The 23,182-nt window shown below is 38.8% G+C and overlaps 1 protein-coding gene across 1 annotated transcript; it reads right to left on the bottom strand.

Moving 5' to 3' along the window:
• Nucleotides 1–1,207: 1,207 nt before the first annotated feature.
• On the bottom strand, nt 1,208–3,709 carry htr1b (5-hydroxytryptamine (serotonin) receptor 1B). Its single transcript, XM_035408517.1, has one exon. It carries the CDS (start codon nt 3,159–3,161, stop codon nt 2,016–2,018), a length of 1,146 nt encoding a protein of 381 aa, XP_035264408.1. The 5' UTR covers nt 3,162–3,709; the 3' UTR covers nt 1,208–2,015.
• Nucleotides 3,710–23,182: the final 19,473 nt, after the last annotated feature.

Raw genomic sequence — 23,182 nt, 5'->3', positions numbered from 1 at the left:
TGATTTTCAATGCACCGATTCTGTCACCGTAATCATCTGAGATTCACCAATTTTGTTGTACATTGAGTAAATAGCTACAACAGGTTTAGGCACACTTTGGGTCTGTTTTAGCCGTCACATTTTCCCTTCGTCTTTCCTAAACCCCCTTTTTTTGGCTTGAAGAGGTCACGGTGTTTCCAAAAGAAAAGTCACATACTTCTGCGGAAACTGAAGCCACAATCACTTTTCAAACAGCTACGTCTCTTTTTACCTGTAAACACAGTTTGACAAATCTGTATGCATTTTATCAAATGCTACGGTCCACCCGTTTAACTGTGAAAATAAGGAAAACAACAGCCACAGCATCTTAATAGCTGACATTTCGAAATTAGCATTTTTCTGCGGTAGGCATTCCCCACTCCTTTCCAGATTTGTTCCTCAACTTCCCACCCCTCGCCCAAGAAACATTTGTCCCGATATAGCAATATTTTGTAGAATACTATGTTGCTGAGTGCCTTTTTGGTTGGCTAAAATAAATAGATAAATAAATAAATAAATAAATCTGACGAAAGTAATAACGTATGATGACAAAACTCATAGCGAATGTATGCCTATGCACAAACACACATTCATAGTATAGCCTACATGGGACAGACAATAGTATATTTGTTTGGATGGTCGAACAGTCTACTTTTTCCTTTTTATTGTGGGAAACTTCACTGAAGAAAATCTATGGGTGATAAAACGCTGGAGGTTTCAAAATCTACAAAAGCTATTCATCCGTGAGACAACCATCAAGACAGAAATGCCCATTATTTCAGAATGTGCTCTGAGAATTCCAGCTTCGATCGTCTGTCTATCCATTTTTCTTACGGTGTTATCTGTAGCCTCACTATAGCCTATACAAGCCTTATGTTATATTTTTCAATCTTGATAATAACTATCAAAATTACCTTTATAACTTCATAATCAATTGTTTAAAAGCGCAAACCCCAAATGCGGAACAGATTAGCTATATATTAAACAATACTGACATTCCTTATTTCAAAGTAGTTAAAATATCTCTATTTTTAATCAACTTAAGTTATGAATCTCAAAAGTAGGCTATATCGTATTAATCATGAAAAGCGCTAAACACAAACCAATGATGTATACGCTTATTTAAAATTGTATGTCTGTGCTTAAAATGTTTATATAGAGAAGCCATTTAATTATCACTCATCTCGCACATCGAAAAGTGAAAGGGTGGGCAAGGCACAACGAGCCAACATTTCTGTTGAAAAGATTTATCTGTCTTCACTCCAGTAAAGTAGCCTACCTAAAAATTATACTTAACGGGGTGCAAACTGAATAAACAATACTAATATTTATTTGATCCGTGTTTCAAAGTCGTTTCAGAGAACCGATATACGACAAATGATTATACACTTTTTCAGTCATTAAGCTAGTCCTAGTCTAGCTGCTCAAAAAAGTAATGTTCTTCAGCCAAATTCAGTCAGTCGTGGTTAACAGATCTGCGTGTGCGAGAATATATAACATTTTTGGGAAGGGTTTTTAAAAGTCTAAACAGAATGCATTTTCTACTGTACAGTAGTATATGTTCTTTATATCCACCATTCTCAGTCACTCAATCCCCTTAATTCCGAACCAAATACCTAATATTTTACTCTTATCAGTTAACTTGCTTTGCCTGTTTTTTTTTTTTTTTTTTTTTTTTTTTTTTCATCCAGGAGTTTAAAACAGAATCAGTTACATATATGATTTGGGACACATAACATAAACTGTGGAATATACAGTACAAGTATGCAGGAACTAAAGCGCACAGCTTTCAAACAGCCCTCATTTCTTAACAGTGGAAGAAAAGGTGCAGCATTTAAAATCCCACTGACGCTAGAAGATCATAGCGAGATTTGATCTGAAGAACGGGGCACTGCATGTATATAGTTAATATGGGTTAGGTTGAAAGAAGCGTGACACAAGTCTGCCGAGGGAAATTGATCTCTGTGTGGTGGTTACGCGGTGAATTTTCGGAAATTTCAAGATCTGCAACAATTAAAGCGCAAGAGTTTGTGAAAAGCCTTCTTAAAATCCTCGTTCGACATGGTATAAATAATCGGATTGATTAAAGAGTTAAGATAGCCAAGCCAAGTGAAGAAGTCAAACAATTCCGGGTGAAAAATACAAGATGTGCAAATAGGCACCAATAAGGTGTAAATGAAGAACGGCAGCCAGCAGACGATATACGCTCCCAGTATTATTCCCAAAGTTTTCGTTGCTTTTCTCTCCCTTGCAGCTGAGATTCTCTTTTTCTCCAAAAGTGCGTCGGACACCGTTACTTTCACCTGGTTTGCGCTAGTCGGCGAGCTGGTTTCGCTGTATGATGTTTCTTTTGTTCTGTAGTTCAGAGGGGTCGTGGACCCCGGCGAGTTTGTGATTAGGTGAGCCGAAGTCAATCTTTTTCCAGTTTTTTTCGGCGACTGTTTTAAAATCCTTTTTCGGGCTTCAACGTAGATCCGGCCATATAACGCGATGAGAAGCAGGGTAGGGATGTAGAATGCTCCGAAAGTTGAATAGATGGTGTAGAATATGTGATCAGTGTTTACGCTGCAACTGGTCACCTCATCCGCTTTCACCTGCCGCCAGAACAACGGAGGCAGCGATATGGATATGGCGATGACCCAAGCAGTAGCTACCATCCCCGCAGCGCGCGCCGGCGTGCGCTTTTTGGAATACTCAACCGGGTCTGTTATAGCCCAGTAGCGATCCAACGCAATAACGCACAAGTGCAGAATCGAAGCTGTGCAACACGTTATGTCAGAAGACAGCCAGAGGTCGCAGATAATTTGACCTAAAGACCAGGTTTGACTCACTGTGTACAAAACGCATATTGGCATAACCAGAATAGACACCAACAGATCTGTCACAGCAAGCGAAGCTATTAAGAAGTTCGCGGGAGTATGCAGTTTCCTAGATTGAGAAATAGTAGCGATGACAAAAGCATTGGACAATGTAGTTGCGAGAGTTATGATAGAAAGTATTACGGCTAAGCTTGTCTGGAAAACCAGATTCGCCGATTTCCCATCGGCTTTAGAAGAGTCAAACACATTAGTGCCGTTGGTCGAAGTATTCAGTAAGTCTCCGTAAATACCTGGTGCCGGTTTGAACTGACTGGCGTGCTCCATCCCTCCCGGTTAACTACTCGCAGTATAAATCGTAAAGTGGTATCTGCATTTCTGTCATCGATGGAGCCGTTTGAGAATACTTCTACACACAGAGAGTGCACTGAAGCGGACGTTTCTTCCATATAAGACGTCTCTGTCCGGACTGTTCTTTCTAGATGTAATTTCATCGCCATTGGGTTTCAGAGATACGTCATAGTTTATCGGGAGAAATAAAAGAACAGGAGTATGAAAAATGCCCGCATTGGAACATCTTGTTACTTTGGTAGGTGGTTCTTTTTCTCCATTTCATTATCTCCATTCAGTGCCTTTCAGTAAAGTCACATAATACGATATTCACCATTACTTTTGATGTTAAAAATTCCATTCCACAGCTTAAATTACTTTCAGTTTAGCTTTATGAAAGAGCACACAGCCTAATTTAAGTTACTGAAAAGGAAGCAATGATTCGCTTTCGTCGTCAGACAGGCTTTGCCACTCTATCTCACTTTTTAAATGCATGTATTCCCTTCTTAGAGATGTCAGGCTTGCTGGCGACCGGAATACTTCAAAAGTTGCACGGGAGGGAGGCTTTATAATGCACACACTGACGGCAATGATTTCAGCGGTGCTCTCCCCGCTGACTGAGCGTTTGTCCGCCGGGTCATAGTGCCCTTGTTCGTCTTGGCATTGATAGAGAGAGAACCATCGCATGTTCGTATTTAAAAAAATATCGTCGCTCTTAATGGTGATAAAATGTAACGTAATAGTTTGGCATGACTTTAAAACTTTTTTCATTTTACATCAAAAGACCTTTTCATACATAAATTGATCATGATAAAACAAAAGTCAGTGCAACTGGTTTGTAGAAAGTAAGCAGAAACCCATACACGATACCACATTACTTTTGTTGGCTCAGTTCTTCTTAGTGCATATTGCTCTCTACTTCAAGATTATGATCCGCGCGTGTGTGTGTGCACATGTCCTTTTTTCCTGAACTAAGAGCCATAAAGGTGGCACAGAAATTAAGGCGTGTTTAATAACATGTCAGATTTTTAACAATTATGTATCATCTTAATGTCATGGAAGAGGGAAGCATAACATTCAACTCACAAGCTCTCCACTTCACGATGATAATGCATATCCTTAACTCCATGACCTTTTATTATGTAGGGCTGGTCCATTTGCCACATGTCCAATGTAGTTTTACATTTCTAAACAAGTTGTCAACCTCATTACTGCATGTATTTGAGCAGAACTATGTCACAATGTTAATGTTATTTATATGTTATGTCATGTCATTAAGACCTATTCCAATTCTAGGTCTAATGCAGACATTTCATACAGTATAAACTGTACAGTTTGATCTTTAATGGCTGAAACGTCAGTAGTATGTTCTATTTTCAAATTATATGCAGTCCTATGAGAATTTCTATGCCACTATGAATATTTAATCCCCTTCTCTTAAAAGACATTTAAAGCTCTTTAAAGTGAGATAATTAAAGATGTGAGAAGGCACCCTTTGTCTTTTTTTTCATTCTCAGCTACCATGCTTTCAGAAACTTGTGACATACAGTGCCCTCCCAAACTATCATAATGGTAAAGTGAGATTAGTTGTTTTTGTTATATGCTTAAGACAATCAGAGTTGAGATCAAAAGATGAGTATGAGACAAGAGTGCAGTGGTGGTATTTACATTCAAATATGTTTAACCATTTTATAGAAACAGCTGTCTTTTTGTTGAGTTCCCCATTTTCAGCTGTGCAAAAATAAGTTAACGGATGGCTGGCAGGTTAACTGCTGCTGAAGTGTTTCCTTTTGCATGGATTGTTCACAAATAAAAGAGCTGCGAGTGTCTAGTCTTGATTTTAGTTTTTGTCTGTGGAGATTGCATTTGGAGTCAGAGGTATACACCATCATGGAAACCAGAGAACTAACTATGGCTGAAAAAACAACTAACCTTAAGTTGAGAGAACTGAAATATTAATTGAAAGGATAGCACAGGCTTTCTATGTGAAGTTTACAGTGAATGGTGAGCGAATGTTGAGTGTATGCCCTGTGATAGATTGGCCTCCAGGGTGTATTCCTGCATCTCGCCGAATGCCTGCTGGGATAGGCTCCAGCATCCCCTGTGACCCTGCCCTAGATAAGCAGGTACAGATGATGGATAGATGGATAGCACAGAAACTGTTTGGAAAGTTGAACAAGAAGGAAACCACAGGTGGATTCAGAAATAAACACCATAAATGTCAGCCAAGGAAGAGAACTGTAGTTGATGACAGATGGACTCTAAGAACTGTGAAGAAAAGCCCTAAAACAATGGTCAGTGACATCACCAGCAGTCTCTAGAGGGCAGGGGTGAAAATATCACAAGACGCCATATGCAGAACACTTAAAGAGCAGAATTATAGAGGCTACACTTCAAGAGGAAAACCCCTCATCAGCAGCACAAATCGAAAGACATAATTAGGATTCAGCAAAACAAATACAGTGTTATGGAGAGATGAGACCAAAATAAACCTTCACCAAAGTGATGGAAAACCAAAAAAATGGAAAAAGGAAGGAATATCCCATGATCCAAAGCACCCCTTCATCTATAAAATATAGAGGCCATCTGTGAAATAAGTTGTCATGACTTGGACATGCATGGCTGCTTCTGGAACAGGCTCGCTCATCTTCATTGATGATGTAATGGCAGCAGTAAGATGAATTTGGTAGGGTACAGACAGATTTTCGCTATGTACAAAGAAAATCCTCCAACCTCATAGAACAGACATCATCCTGCGGCAAGGCAATGACCCCAAACACACTGCCTACCCCTGACCAAAAAATGGAAAGCATTGGACTGCCTAAGTCTGTCCCCTGATTTATATCCAACTGAGCATGCATTTCACTTGCTGAAGAGGAGACTGCTAACAAACCCCCAAAACAACACTGTATAATGTCCAGTGTTAATTCAGCTCTTAACAAATAACATTTTGTCCCACTCTAGAATGCGTTGAATTAACACTGTTAGAGTTGAATTAACACTGGACATTTTACTATGAAAGGTGAACTGAAAGTGGCTGCTGTGAAGGCCTGGAAAGGCTTTCATGAAGAAGATACAAAATGACTGGTGATGTCTGTGAGTTGTAGGCTTAGTTGTAGATGCAGTTATTGCATTTAAGGGCTAAGCAACCAAATATTAGACTTTATTGCTTTGATTTTCTTTGAAGTTAATTCGTTAACTGTAAAAAGGTAAAACACATACACGTAAATAACATGAAATAAAAGCTGATTGTCTGTACTTTTGTTTCATGTTTATGTTTTGATCTCAAATCCAAATGCCTTAAATATATAGCAAGAATAGCACTCTACCATTACCATACTTTTGAGGACACTTTAAGAGGAGGTTTTTGTTTATCAGAAGCCATAGGTTGGAGAGTATCAGTACATGTTAGTCTGTCATAAAATTTCAATTAATCAATTTTTGTTTCCATTAGCAGACGTCTGACTGCTGTATTTAAGAGGTACACTCCTGTTTACTCATTGCCTGGTTAAAATGAAAAAATATCAGGCAGGTGCTTGGGTGGTATATCCAGCAGGGACACATTTTAGTGCAGTGATGTGCCCCATGGTTCAGGTTTGTATCGGGATTGTGGAGGTGCTGTCTGCTGCACGACGCCCCACAGGGCAGAACATAATTGCGGCCCCGTGCCACCAAAGAAGTCAGGGCTTCGCTCATGCATTGCTCTGTGGGACTGCTGGCCACAGTCAGAATTTGAGAACCCCTTTCAACCGCTGCACTCAGAAGGTTTCGTTTTATTGAAGAAAGAAAGAATAATATTCACGGGAATGGTGTCTGCACTCGAAAAAAGTTTTTAAAGTATATTTTGCTTTCTTCATTTATCAAGAGAAAGAGTTTTCCTTCCAAAACTTGACACACAAGTTTTGGAAGGAAGCCATGTTCAGTATGTTTTAGGCTTGGAAAATGTGTGTTTTAATACTTTTTCATTTCATGGCTGAAATACATAAAACATATCTACATTCGAGCATAAAATATAAATAGCTGCTAAGCAGTAACATATTGGAGGCACAGTCTATTAGTTGGTGCTGAAAGTATGAGGTTGTACTAGGTCTTGTAAATACATTGCTCCCAGGACTAAACGCATCTTAAAGATGTTCCAGCTGGCACTGGACATTGTGATGTATTGACTGTAAAGAAGCCTTGAGAACTGGGAGAGGACAGGAAGGATCATCAGCAGTGGCCTACACTGTCCCATGGAGGGACACACAGTACACAAATTAAATTACCCATCCAACTAGTGGGCACAAGCATTAGCCATATAAATAAAAATCACAAAATCTTTACAGAAGACATTGCCATGTCATTTAGGTAATTGGTGTAGAATGGGGCCTCCAAGAATATTTGAGATTCTGGCCTGTGGGTCATTTTGCTGTAGCTTGTTAGAAATATTTTAACAAATTATAAATATATAAGACAAAATGGATTACAGCTTTAAATTTAAAGCCACCAGTTCCAAGATGATCATTTCATTCTTTGAGAACTTTCAACTTTTTTTGTTTGTTTCGTATATATTTTGTAAACCTCTTAACCTCAGATTGTTAACATATAATGAAGTTTCGAATGAAAGAGTGCAAAACTTGCCCTTTTCCTACCCAACCAGTGGTAGCATTCAGATAATTTATTTGTGTTCATTTGAGTGAGCCACTTAGACTCCATTGAATAAATGAGCTTGGAGATTTCCTCCCAACACAAGAGGGAAAAACACAGAAGATTATGCTGCTCGTTCAGACACAGAGGTTTGCCGTCAAGTTGTTAATTTAGGTAATTGGTGTAGAATGGGGCCTCTAAGAAAATTTGAGATTCTGACCTTTGGGTCATTTTCCTGTAGCTTGTTCAAAATTTAAACAAATCATAAATATGTAAGACAAAACGAATTGCAGTTTTAAATTTAAAACCACCGGTTCCCAGATGATCATCATTTCATTCTTTGAAAACTTTTGGCTTTTTTTGTTTGTTTTGTTTCGTATATATTTTGTAAACCTCCTAACCTCAAATTGTTAAAATATAATGAAGTTTCAAATGAAAGAGTGCAAAACTTGCCCTTTTCCCTCCAAACCAGTGGCAGCATTCAAATAATTTATTTGTGTTCATTTGAGTGAGCCACTTAGACTCCGTTGAATAAATGAGCTTGGAGATTTCCTCCCAACACAAGAGGGAAAAACACAGAAGATTATGCTGCTCGTTCAGACACGGAGGTTTGTCGGCAAGATGTTAATTGGGCCTGATTGGACCGTCTGCACAAACCCATGCCGTCGGCAAGCACCTGGAACTGCGCGGCACAAATGAGGTGTTTTCTCAAACCTGATGCCATTTTTCCCCACATTACCACCATTTCATGAGGCAGCTGATGATGCATAACAAGCAAAAAAAATAATAATAATAATTCAGTCTTTGACACCTGGAAGCACACAGGAAGAGCAGGGTCCAATAAGGGGTGAACAAGTATTCATAAAACAAAAGGGTTCAGAAAAAAAAAAAAAAAAAAAACATTTTAACCTTCTTTCAGGGGAAATTTTTATTTAAGATGTCCCCACATAACCCAGAAATAACAATTAACAAATGGGACACTATATTCACATTTTAATGAACAAAACACAAAACTGACAAAATATGACAGGAACAAGGAACAAACAGCAAATATTAAAAAAAAAAAAACTGTAATATTGAGAAAGTTGAAACTTCTTGCAGTGGCTGGAAGGTTGAGCTTTCTGCCTTGGAGGGTATCGATGTTGTTGTTTTTTAGGGATCCTGAAGATCCGAGGATTCTGTCCATGCATGGTCTCTCCCCCAAGGCTATGCCTTTAACACAACTGATAAAGGCAATAGTACCAGCTATGGTGAGGCTGGTGCTGTCCGTGGTCCTGAAGTCATCTTACTGCTTTGGGGAAAAGCAAGAACGTCTGAAGCCAGGCTAAAGTGTGAACACAGCCCACTCTGCAACTGCATCACCCATCCCAATGTGACAGCTTGCAACATGAATATAGTTGTATAGTGGGAGAACTCATTGTCCAACTGAGATCATGTCTGACGTAATTGCTTTGCACACTTCAATGTGTATCTATAGGAATGAAGGGAAATTATGCATTTTCTGATGTGCTTATTAACTGTGTGGACAGCTAGTGTTGAGAGAAGCTGAAATGGAAAGACAGGAGCATGGAGCAAGATAATTTAGCAAGTGCAGGAGTGAACATATGCTCATTTACTGACTACCATCCACGCAGCAATTTTTATGTGATGATCAATCAAAAAATCTAAATACAGCATGGTGTCAATATGCTCTGGATACATTATCTTCAATTATTTCAAGTTCCAGCTTCTGTGGCAACAAGACAGAATTTAGACGACTGGTATAAATCTAGAATTGTTGTTTTGCTCGCATTAATGTGTAAGAATAATGAAGGTTTCAGGTATTGGAATTTATGTTTGAGGCTTTCCCTCCATTTTTGCTATTACAATTTAGTCAATTTGGTTGTGAATGAATGAAATATTGGCATCGGAATACTACTGCTGTTATTACTCTTTAATACACAAATTTGAACCATGCTGTCAAATGTACATGCCAACCTGGCTGTCTCACATTGTGTTACCACCTCTAGATGCTTGTGTATAATCTGTAAATCAGTAACCAATATATTACTGATTCAATTAAATATCAGTAATTACATTGCACTTCAAAATACAGTCAACATAAATGCACAAATATTTTTAAATAGAAGAAAGATAAGCCTTCTGGAAACCCAAGAAAATGCAAAGTTATAATTTTCTCTGTCACGTTAAATATTAGTTTGGCATCAGTACTACCTGCGTGTTTTCAGATTTCTCACTTGCTGGTTGGGATGGTCACTCTAGCCTTAATTACCTCAAAGTCTGGTGCATTCGTGGGCTTTGAAAGACCTTACATGATGGGCTATGAACCTGGGGTCTCAACTTGAGGGCGCAGGATGCCTCGGTCCCATACAATTAGCTATTGTTAGTTCTTCATTTTTTGTGTTTATGGTGTTTTTAACAGGTTTTACCCGGTGAATCTCTCACCATTGAATGTGTCTACAGGGGAACGAGTGGCCTGTTACTGACAGGTGTCTCGTCCAGGGGATGATCTTCTCTTGCACCCTTGCCCTGACATGTTTGGATGTGGCTCGCTCACACCCTCTGTAGGATACCACAATTACTGCAAGGGAAAACTTTGGTCCCAACGGTCGCCACTTACATTCCTGGAAGGCCTTGTTCTTGATGGCTTAATACCCAAGCAATTAAGCTCCCACAGCAAGTAATGGCTATCTAAATTGCAGCATTTAAACCAGTCCTGCTACCATGAAGATTTATGCACATCGGTAGAGAGCTAGGAACCCTGCTATACAGCAGCCATTTAGGCCCACATTATAAATCCCTCTTCTGTATAAGCATTAAGCAAAAATGTGACACCATAGATGCAATATAGTTAACCTTTCTTTTGTTATTCAGCTGTTCACCAGTTTGCCAGCAGTGTCTCTACCCTTGGGGGCATCTTAGTGACCAAGGTAGTCACGTCAGACTGACTACCTACGCGCGTGCATACGTAAAAATAAGTCTATTTGGATAAAGCATAAACACACAGTGAGTGAAGAGCTGCCAGACTAATTGATTTAAAAGCTTGGTGTTAATTGTTTCAAAGGGTTGCCTTAGGAAGAGGGAATTTGGCTCCTTTGATGTGAAAACAGAAACTTGGGAATTAACTTGACAGATGTCTGTGCAAATCCTTTTGAGGGACACGAGTAAAGTTAGGTCACAACAGTGGATGAATAAACTTTTGGTAAATACGAGGATATACAGAGAAGACATATCATGCTAAGGGTTGAATTTCAGAAGGGTCGCACGGAACCCATCACACAAAACACAGTTGGAATGCCCATTGTACTGTATACGTAGGCCTGTACATCATCAGTTTTGGATGCCAGTGCAGCAAAACAATGTCGCTACAATGCTACAGAAACAAGCAGGCTCACTGCTCTAAACACCAAGCCAGCAGCCACTGAACGGAGTATCTTACACGCCATCCATTTAGACAGCTGGATATTTACTGTTGCAATTCAGTATTTTGCTCAAAGAGACAATGGCAGTGTCCTACCTGAGCACTAAACCGGAAACCTCTCAACTGCAAACCCAGTTGCTTCACCATTCTGCTGCTGCAGTCGGGTCGGATGAACAGAGATGGCAGGCGCTTGATAAACCAGATCAGCCCACTCGAATGCGATGAGATGGTGGTAATCCCGCCGACTGAAATCATTCCCTTCTGAGAGACAGTATGGTCGATTATGCACTGCCTTGCAGGCCTCCAGGCCTCAGTTAGCACTGAGCTGGGCTAAATTCAATGCCAGACTGCGAGGAGTATATGCACACTGGATCCTAGCGGCTTAGCAGGATAAACCACTCAATAGACCTGTGCATTTTATACATGTATGTAATGCTCACAGCATTGGAATAGTTTCTTTTCACTTTGGCTAATACATGCATCTGTCATCACTTATTATGAATATTTGTCTTAAGCTACTTGATCAAGAGGTAAGAAATAGGATGTGCACACCTGAAGACATATTATTCTAGTTCTTCATGTAGTGCACAGAAAGTAATAAAATGTGCTATATACTCCTTTTTTTAAATATGGATGGCACAAATGAATACCTTGCATTGCAAATCCTGATTTTCCCATGGCTGACATTTGAGAAAATTTCTTGGCCAGCAGAACCCCATTGGTCATTATTGGTTATCATGCTATTGTACCATATTCCTCCCATCTTGTGAAGTGCAACAGGTAATTAATTTAACAGCAAAACAATTTCTGAATACATATCATTATACATATTAGAACACGTAACAGTTACCATTCCTATTCATTTTGTGCTGTCCTTTAAAAATTATGTAATTTTAAGACGAGACCCTTCCCTTCTAGTGCCATAATTCAGAAGGTGTAGCAAAATCATAGGATTGACGTACTGAGAGGTTGAAAAATCTCTCTCTGTCCCTGTGGTGTAATGAAGTGATATACTGTATGGCCACAGCTATGGTTGAAAAAATGCTGCCATTGAAATTTTGGCACAGCTCTCTGATACTTGATCAATGCAACTGACCAGAGCTGGAGAAATTACTCCCCATTGCTAACTGGTACCATCACTTGTGCACCGGCCAAAGGGCATGAGTTGGCTGTTTGTGAAAGTCAAAGTATTACAACTCCTGAGGTTTTTTTTTAAAATATCATTTTTGATTATTGCATCTCTGCCTTTTGAATTGGATACTATTGGATAGTTTATCTTACACTGCTGGGGAAAAAGTGAGCTTTGATGTTCTTTTACCACATGTCCACTTTACCTTGATATGCTATTTAGAAATATTGCTTTTTGATAAAACAAGAACCTTAAAGCAATTTTGTACAGAATATGTGTTTATTAATATAGTTTCACACACAGATGACTGGAGCTCCCTGTCTCTGTTTTCAAAATATCACGATATTTAACTGTTCCACTGAGCTGCATGCTGTCTTTTCCATGTGGAAATAAGACTACTTGCAAAGTGGATTGCGGTTTTCAGTTTATATTCATTGTTCCACTGCTCCACTATGAAAAGGCTACTAAAATGTATGCTATTTGCTATCACGTAAATGTTTACTATAAAATATCCAGCTGCAGGTGTCAAATAAAATATGTGAGCATCCATTTGGGGTATTACTTTTAAAAGCTTTCTTTTTTTTTGTACATTTTAAAGACATTAAATTTTAAAGAAGTAAACCTTCAATATGTATATATTTGTTAGTCTTTTTGCTGGGGATACCTTACTGTTTTGCCACATATTTTCCTAGTTTGGGGTGTTTCTAAAGTGTTTTCAGTTTTTGTTGACGTGGCAAGAATAGTTAATCTGACTTACCAATTAGAGGTTCATGTATGCATGTACTGTAGTTAGTACTGTTTTTTTACCCTTGATGCATATCACTTGGTCTCAAAATATTAAATTATATTGAAATAGCAGTACACTCCATTCACACTAACCTGAGCTGTGCAAAAACAGAAGCAGATAGGCTGCACCTCCTGTTTTGGCTTCTGTCAGAGTTTCCTGCTAACTCCCACACCCTGAGAGGCCTCGGGCCTAAAAGAGCAAAGACAGCAGCAGCTACAGGTGTGCACAGCTGAGGCTGATTGGTAATCAGCCCAGGTTTCCCCGGTTTCCTAAATGAGGGCTGTGCCTTGGGGGACAGATACTTTTGATGGAGACATTTTGTATGTCTCTACTACAACTGTCCTTTGTGTTGAGCTGGGTTTTGTTTTAGTTATATGTATAGAGCTTGAGTTTATGTTTTGCTTTACCTTTAGAAAGGTATAATAAGGTAAAGCCTTTTTCTGCGTTCCCCTTATCGACTCACCACATGGCTCAGTGGATACGCCTAATACTGTACTGCACTGCACCAACTTTCTGTAAAACCTGTATTGCCTCTGATGGCTATGCATTCAGAGTGATATTATTCCCATCCCTACTTTTTTCACACGAGCAGCAGGTATAATTCAATTCAGGCCAACTGTTCTGTTTTCTCTACAACTAAAGTGGAGGGTGCCAACAGAGTAGTTTAGCAGTCAGGGACTGTGACTGGAAGTCTTCATGTTTAAATCCTGTGCAGAAACCCTGCTGTCTCACCCTTGAGCCAAAGGTGTGACTGTTCCTCTTCAGTGAACCCCCTGGCCATATAAATTAATAAAAATGAATTCCACTTTTTCTGCAGCCTCAGCAACAAAATGTTCTCATACTCAACCAATCACATGCACACATTGCTACAATTTCTCAAACTCAACCAATCACTTGCACACATCACTACATTTTCTCAAACTCAACCAATCACTTGCACACATCACTACAAATTCAGAAAAATTAACGAATCAAATACACACTTTACTAATGGAGCGCTTTTTCAAACCGACAGTCAGACCTCTCAGGTGCTGCTCATTGCCTGCACTGCTTTTTGCATACTACACTTGCTGCAGCTCACAGAATTGCACTCACCCTCTACCACCACAACTCTCACCTATTGTTTGGATATGCTTGTTGGTACAGAGGAAGAGGGGAGGGGGGGCTTGGTATTTCTCCCATTTTGTGGGGGGTATGTATTGTGATCTCTGTTTGATAGGTTAGTACATGCTGGTGCGAGCACAGACATACCTAAAGCAGATCTATTCAGCGCCAAACCAAAACAATTTACATATCCAATAATATATTTAATCTGAACATGTGAGCTGTCCTCACCGAAAGGTAAATGATAATAGAATTTTCTGCACGACCACCTCCAAACTTTGGTTGGACAAGGGTGTCAAATTCTTAACCCTGAATTAGAACATGGTAGGAATTTTTTAAAAGTATTCATTAAATAAATATATTCAGTACGAAAGATCATCCATTCTGTGGGCTCCCATGTTTCTCAGTTGAGAAGGGCAAGAAAGAACAATTCCCCAGAAATTATTTCAGGCTCCCCAGTGTAGTTTAACAGCTGCATAACAAAGGCAGCATTTTGACCAGGTAGGTCATTGGCAGGTGTTGGAAGGTGACCTCCCTGTTTGAAACTTTGTCTTTAGTCTGCACCAGAGAAAAGTCCACTCGGGAGTATTCAGCTGTGCATGAGAATATTCATTCTATGATTCAGCTCTTGCCTGGCCGCAGTATTGTGCATTTGCATATTACATTTTCTTTTATTGTTCAGCTGGTAAAAAGCAACCACCGCAATTGCAAGTTGAGCCATATAGCTCAGTGCCACTAGCTGGCTATGATCATGCTGGAAACGATACATCAAGGCTTCCAATGTATATGATTTTACAACTGCAGTTGCTAGAAGAGTGGATGAATCCACCCTTCTCTGTTTTGTTCTTACAAAGATAAGAAAATCAAAAATTACATGTCAACAATCTAGTAATTTCTGATCCCACGTTGTTGATAAACAGCTTGCTTTGCTTAAATGATGAGGCAAGCAACTTGTGAAAGAAATTAAACTTTATTTGTATTTGGGTTAATAAGCAGAACATTGCCTGAGCCTGAACAAAGTCACTTTTCCGCAGTGTGTTATTGTAGCCTGTTCTGCAAAATAGATGACTGTATCTTCTTCAGGAAGCTGTTACTGTAATGCTATCTACTTAAACCAGGTGCAAGCTACAGTATATATATGATGCCAGCTAAAATGATGGGCTCTCATCATTCAAAGCATCAGAATACAGAATGCTACCAAATACCTGAATTATTCATTTACTGTGAGAAATAAAATTTCCAAATTACAGTTTAATGGTAAATTATACTGTGAACAGTTGGAAAAACATTTATTCTTAACAGCTTATATAACTTGCTAATGTTTGCTTCCCTCCATTTAATTTCATTACATAAAAACAATACATACCATATGGTCCTTATATTAGAGCCAAAAGTGGGAAATTACTGCATTGTTTAATTGTTTCATCCATTTAAAATGGTGCATGAAACAATTCAATAAATAATTTTTAAACTTTAAAATTATTGCATAAAAACAGCAAAGACTGTAAAAAGGGAGAGAAAGTCCTTGCAGTTTGTGAGCTCATGAGCTCTAAAAATGAGCTCATGCAGCACAATTTTCAGGTCACACCTTTTCCTTTTTTTTTCGGGGGTGGGGGGGGTGGGAGAGAGCAGGGGGATTTTTAAATTAAACTCTCATCACGTTTAAATGTTCTTTGATTGAAGATTGAATTGCATTAAACTAGCTAAGTGCTTTTTTAAAAATTAAATCCTGGGTATTGGGAATGGAGATTTTAAGGAATTTTGAAATGTTCATAACTTTGAAAGTGATGTTAAAATACAGCAGTATTAGGAACTTTAAACCTTCCTTAATTGGAATTGTAGTCTTATTTCCAGACTACTCATTTTTTGGCTGGACTGCAACAGCGGGGCCAGCCTTACAGGCATGAATGTCTGTGGCTGAGTGACTGAGTGAGTACACCGTTGGTCGGCCGGTCCAGCCATATACTAGGTTTTGACCTGGTCTTGTTACATTTTACATTTTCTGACTACATACTTTTGTGTAGGTTAAAAGTAATAGTGTATGTAATAGTAACTGGGTTCTGATTTTGTTCTGTCCTTTTCCGTATTGTATTCTTTAGTAACAATGTCCCATTTTATTGCCATTTCTATTTTTTATGGATGGAAAATATGACTTGTTTCTGCTTAATGTTTGCCCTTTTTGCACCAGTGATAATGAGGGGCTTGATAAAGCATAATTGCATATTTTGCTTCCAGTTTCATATCCTGTTATAATTGTTCAGTCCATAATCCAGGATTCATATCTCCGAGGTGCTACTGCACTGGAAATGGACTCCCTGACAAAGTGCTCCGGTTGAATTTATGTACCATGCACACTAAGGGTCCAATTAAATTTCGCAGCATGTGAGCAACAATCAAGACTGTAGTACAGCTCAACAATTGAATTGTAATGTTGGTAACCACTGGCAGAATTCAGTCTTTTAGGCCTGGATGTAGTTCAATACAGCCTTCTATAGAAGGCTTGTGACTACAAAATCATCTCTGAATTGTAGAATTCACATACATTTTAATATTTCTTCACATACACCTGACAATTTTAATTCAAAGTCTCTTTCTTCAAAGAAATGCATTAGATGCAATTTAAACAGATATTATTTAATCTGGAAAGTGAAAGTTATTTTTTATTATTTATTAAGCACAGCTGGCTGGAACTATGAAACTACATGAATGCTATCCAAACACACATATTCCATAAAACAGTTCCTTTATGTTGCTCAAAACCATGATATCACTATAACAAAGAACTATGTTGCTCAACAAGTCTTGAAGTGGGTCCATGGATATGTCCCTGGGCACTGAATTGATGTACTTGTTTGGCAAAAATGATTACAGAATAAAAATAAAAATAGCAACTACACCGTGAACGTTGTACTGTAGATAACATTGAATATTAAAGCAACTTTCATTCATCATTTATAAATCCAGAAAAAAGTGTTCCCTTTTAGTGTGTATCTCACAATCTTATGCATATTTAAATGCATCTAAATCTATGTTTCTGTGACTTTTTAACAGCGTCTCTGCCAAAAAACCGCCCAGAGAGTTTCAGTTATCCAAGGTGATGTCGCACAGCAACTGTGGCATATTTGTCACGCAAATCAATACTTTTCATTTTGATTTATTTCTCTGAGTAAATTTATAATTTGTCTGCTTACTAAATGTTTTTTTTTACTGACAGAATCTGGAGCACTTTAAATGAGGACAGGAGACGGGAGGATGGAGAGAGCGAACACGAGGAGCTGATTGGAGATCAGGTGTTTTTCGCCCGTCTGATTGAGATAATGGGTTCCGCCGTTGTGCGGCCTGTCTGTGCTCGCAGCCTCATTTGATCGCTCTCCAGGTCTCGCTCTGATCAAGGGCATTGATTGGGCGATTATCTCAAACAAGCGCCTCTTGAGAATTTTAATTTGAAGAGCGTTCGCGGCTCCGAAGAGGCGCGCGTGGGTCAGGCTCCCGCAAATCATCAGGTGACGGCGGTTAAAAAGAAAGCGGGATGCCTCAGCAAAAGTTCTGACTCACGGCCCTGCACTGAGATCGAAGCCTCACCATCAATATGAGCATCATCCCGTGATCTAGTAAGTGTGGTCGGATTGGAATTAAACCTCAGTGAAATGATCAGCTGTGGGACACAGGAGGAAAGCATGAGATTGTTGGGCTCCTGTGACAAATGCTCAGGATGGCGAAGGTGACAGCTAAAATCTGGCACTCACACCAGACATCGATTTTTAAAAAGCTTCGAAGCCGCAAGGGACGCCCAGCCATAGTTAGCACTGACATAAACAGAATTTTATTAATGAAATATGCATCTTCTTTAAATATGTCAGAGCAAGGTGGTAAGATTTCATCTATTTTCAAGGACATTGCTGTGTAGAAAAAAGAAAAAGAGACATAATTTATTTGTTGAATGATTTATGCTCTGAACAGTCTTTTCTATGGTTTCTTAAAAAGTTCACTTTTTTAAACACATTTGATACATACTTTGCCATATTATCATTTTAATTACATGTGTTCATTTGGCAACTTTTGTCCAAAGCAATGTACTTTTATGCCACCATGGCAAATAAAAGTGAATGCAAATTGCAACTACAGTATAAGGACCAGAAGAAAGTAGACTAGAATTCTACCAATACTAAGTACAAAGCTGAGAGAGCTCAACCACTGCAGAAGTGCTTGAAATGTATTCATATTACACATACAAATAGCTGAAAAAAATGTTCAATTAGTGCATGAAATGAAAGCATATTATACATATTTTGCAGTAATTTTAATTCAGTAATTAAACTTTAACAGAAAATTAAGACATTTTGCAATAAACTGAAAAAAGTTAGTAAAGAAAGAATACTTTATACATTTGTACATGAACACTTAACAGAATGTTCTTAAAAAGAGGGTTTTCAATAAAGATGAAAATTCAATTGAGTATGTATCTTCTATTGGTGCAATATACAAATTTGAAGTCCTAGGAATGGTATACTCACAGTTAGGTTTAGATTCTTGCAGCACTCCTCATCATATGGGGGAGGGAGTTTTTTTGGGAGGGGGGATAGGGGGGACTTGGGCACTGATGCATATATTGGCCTTAAATTATATTCAGGTTGGCTGTATCCCAGTCAATTGGTGTTTCAGTTCCAATCACGCTGTAGCTAATGAAATTTATCACCCTGCTTGCAGCTTGCAAAATTGTGCTGATCCCCTCATTCCGGTAGAATTGCGAACAATGAATGTGATTAACATGATATACAAAACTAATTATGATATGATGACCCTCATATTTCCAGCCTAGGCAGGTCATTAGATGAAAGTACCCTAATGTCCCATAGACAGAGGAACACAAGGTCCCCTGTACTTTACATGCTATGTTTGAAACTTTAATTAACTCAATGAATACATCCGTGACAGACGAATGTGTCTGTATATTCATGGCTCTTATTTAAATGGGTCTGGAGGACTAATAAAACAAGACAGTGGCTCTCTAACCCTACGTTCACGCAGTGAGAGATTCAGTTGATGGGTCGCTCAAGTGTACTAGGCTGATTGAAGGGCAACAGCTTGCTGTTGTTTCCTCTTACTGGTCTTATGCAGCTACAAATTTCTGAAGAGAAATAACAGAATTATGCAGTTTATCAAAGACATATATTTGCCATATAGCCTGTCCTTTATTTTCTATAGTTATATAATCACACTGATAATGATTATTTGTTACTGCTAGTTCACTGGCTAGCTAATTATGCATAGCAATTTCTCTATATCACTCACAATTTTACTATTCATCTCTCCAGCCATCACAAAACTAGGCTAAGTAGGCAGGCTTCCACACCTTGCTTGTTTGTGCTGAAGAAATGCCTGATGTTACCTTATGATTGATTTCACAGGGTTGAAAGCTATTTTCACTTCACTGGGGTACCTGCCAAATAAACATAAAAAGTGTTGCAGTGTAGTACCCATCCAAAGAATTAAAACCTCATGTTGTCCTAGGACAAATGTAGGACTTGCACCCTTTTTATACATACTGCATTTTAATGGTACCAAAAGTAATTGAACAAATTAACAATCTTAAACAGAGTTGTCACTTTTAGTACTTGGTTGCAAATTGTTACATGTTCTGCAGTGGATGGATGACACTGAATTGATATTACGCACAGGTTTATTTATATGTTGATGGGAAAGAAGGCACAAAAAACACAAAGTATGAAACAAAACCCAAAGTTCATCAGTGCATCTCTCTCTCTCTCTCTCTCTCTCTCTCTCTCTCTTCCCTTGTGATGCTCTGCCAGGGCTACACTGCAGCCATCTTCAGTTACTGCTTGTTTCAGGAGCTAGTTCCCTTATGATTTCTTTTCAGCAAGTAAAACGCATGACCGATTGGATTCAGGTCAGGTGTTTGACTTGACCAGTCAAGACCATTCCACTTTTTGGCCCTGAAAAACTCCTTGGTTTCTTTAGTATGTATAGGGTCATTGACCTGCTGCGAGCACTGTCCAATAGGTTTTGAGGCATTTGGTTGGATCTGAGCAGATGAGGTGTTTCTTCCTTCAGAATTCATCATACTGGTGTTGTCAGCAGTGACATCATCAATAAAGACAAGTGAGCCAGTTACAGTGGCAGCCATACATGCCCAAGCCATTACATTACCTCCAGTAAGTTTCACAGATGAGATGGTATCAAAACTTAAATACAGTATATGGTTGATTTTCACTGATTATTCATCAGTGAAAAAAGTTATCAATATGGTGGCAAATGACCTTGTGACACATTTGTAGGTATGGTCACCATGTCAGGTAGTGATTGCATTGATGTAACCACGAGACAGTGGATGAATTGGCCATTTTATTCTCCTCTCTTCAGGAGATCACAAAAGAATAACCTCCAGGCATGCCACGCTGTGCATTTATGAAGGGCCTAACAAAGTCAATGGGCAAAACCTGAGCTGATTGCTGATTAGCCTTGGGTGAGCGTGCCAAACTGCTGTCCAAATCATGAAGGTTTTTCAGGCTGTGAGGGGGAAGAGGAACAACTGATAGCTTGCAGATTTGGAGGAACAGTCTTTTCTCATCCAAACCCACCCTGTCATCACAGACTTCAACGACATATTTTACCACGAGGATGAAAGAAGTTGCTCAGTATAGATATACGTATGTAATGCTGGATTCAGTGTTAAATGCAAGATTCATTACCATTATTCACTTCTATTGGTTTATTTCCTGTTCGAAGTAACTAGTTACATAAATTTGCAGGTTCTCTTTGGTCCAAATGTTGTGACTACATTCTTGTGCAAGCCCTATTTGATAAAGAAAAAAAACAATGTTTTTTGTGAATCATTACATCAATAAAGGGAATCATCTTGGCTGTGCCTTTCAAATTCAAAACACATGGGGATGTTATTGCACCGTGGTATGAATGCTACTATTACTATTATTACTGCTGCTACTAATAATGAATATTGCCATCATAAGCATAATAATCATCGTAATAATAAATCATCATCATCATCATCATCATGGGCTCACATTAGCTTGCTTGTTTGGCTAAGACACTCATGCTAAAGTGAAATCCAGAATCATATTTCCATGGTGACCGCGGGGCCTGGCAGTCTAATTAGAGCCATGGCATCGCCCAGGGAGTGAGGCATTCCAACTTGCCCACCTCCGAACTCACTAGTGAATTATCTGACTGGTGAGGTGCCGGTGGTCTGCTTGCAACAATAGTACAAGCTATGCAGTCTGCCTATGGATGCAGGGGCAGTTTGCTAATTGCAGAGAGATAATACACTGACCGTGTGATGATGGGACAGGCTTGCAATTGGACTGAGCACACGAAGATGGGATCATGAAAAATAAAAATAACTGAAAAAAGAATCATGTCTCTTTTTAGTGGGACAACAAACAATTCTTAACTTCCTGAAGGAAATATCCTCACCATTTTGTGTGCATTTCCCTGCGGAAAGGACGTTAGTTTCCCAACTTTAAACACCAGACATTGACAGATGGAGCATGCCAGAAGCTTGTGAAATGACAGCACATAGAAAATCCCCAACGCACATATTCAGATGATCTCGTGTTCCCGCAGAGACAAGAATTCAAACAAAATGCATGTTCAGCACAATGATTTAAAGGACAGGCAACCTTTTCAGGTACTAAAAATAAATGCATGTTGTATATCTGTCATGCCTGTCGCCTCAAGGAGAAGCCTGGGACAGACAAGCCTCTTTATACAGCCTCAGCTTCTGAACAGCCATCAGCAGATCGTGTCACATGAATCAAATCGTGAAATTGGATTTTACTGATTTTAGATAAGATATGGCAAAAAATCATAAAAATGTTGAACATGTTTAGATTTAAATATTTGTCCACAATGAATCCCCCACAAAGTACTGTATGTTTAAGGTTGAAAGGGGCCTGTGCGCATTTACACTCAGACAGTTTGGATTGGGGTCATTTTCAGAACTGCAATTTGAATCGTGAATTGTGTTATATATGTGTAATAGCGTTAAAGAATTTTTCCAATTAATTCATGTAATTTTAATTGAGTTCTCAAATTCACTGAATCTAAAAGAAATTCAGACCAAGGTACCTAGGTACCTAGAAAGGTACCTAGGTCAATAAATCCAAATGTCTCAAAACATGTGTGAGTTTCTTGCGTATAACAGTTAATATCCACTTTTAAAGAAACTTTTGCTGAGCACATATGCTCCTACTATGGTCCAGAGTAGGACCATATGTGCTCTATTAAAGTTGAATTAACACTGAACATTGTACTGTGTAGCTTCTCACTTTTATAGAAACCATGAAGTTTCTTAAATATTACTGTATTCAAATCAACGCTTTGACAAATTAACGCTTAGATTAACAATTATAATAAGGTTGCGTTTTATATTTAATCTATTGGTTGTTGTATCTTGTGCCTATGTTCTTGTTGTTCTAGTCTTATAAATTTTTTTTTTCTTTTTGCCATTTTTATGCTTGTTTTTGGGTTTATCTCCTCTTTTGGTTAGTGCAGGTGTGCAGGCACCTCTAAAATAGTGTATTTTCAACCAACCAGGACTTCTTGCCTCTTTGAACAAACTTGGCCACAGCTGCTGGAGATATTATTGACTTTAAACCCGACTATGTGGGGCATAACACAGCCTCTGGATGTGCTTCTAGAATTATTCCACAGTTTGTTGACACCTTCTCTCATCTGTCAGATCCTCTTCACAAATGGACCCTCTCCCTACCTACCCCGCAGGAGAGTTGTAGGTGTGGAATGTGAAGCTACAACAGGGGCCATGTTCTGCATTCCACATAGGAGCACAAAAGTTTGTGGCTTATCCTGTCAAATTATTTTGGCCATCTTTATCAATGTGGTGTTAGTTTTGTGCATGCAGCTGTCAGACTGTCACTCCTGTACTGCTGTGTTCTGCACATGGACACTCCTCA

The sequence above is a fragment of the Anguilla anguilla genome, chromosome 1 (genome assembly GCF_013347855.1).
Source record: "Anguilla anguilla isolate fAngAng1 chromosome 1, fAngAng1.pri, whole genome shotgun sequence".
Classification (NCBI taxonomy): Eukaryota; Metazoa; Chordata; class Actinopteri; order Anguilliformes; family Anguillidae; genus Anguilla; species Anguilla anguilla.
Note: the sequence above shows the minus strand (reverse complement) of the source record. Positions and strands in the feature narration are given on the sequence as shown.

Bases quoted from the DNA above. Each gene is read 5' to 3' on its own strand.
- htr1b (XM_035408517.1), bottom strand. From the start codon at position 3,161: ATGGAGCACGCCAGTCAGTTCAAACCGGCACCAGGTATTTACGGAGAC.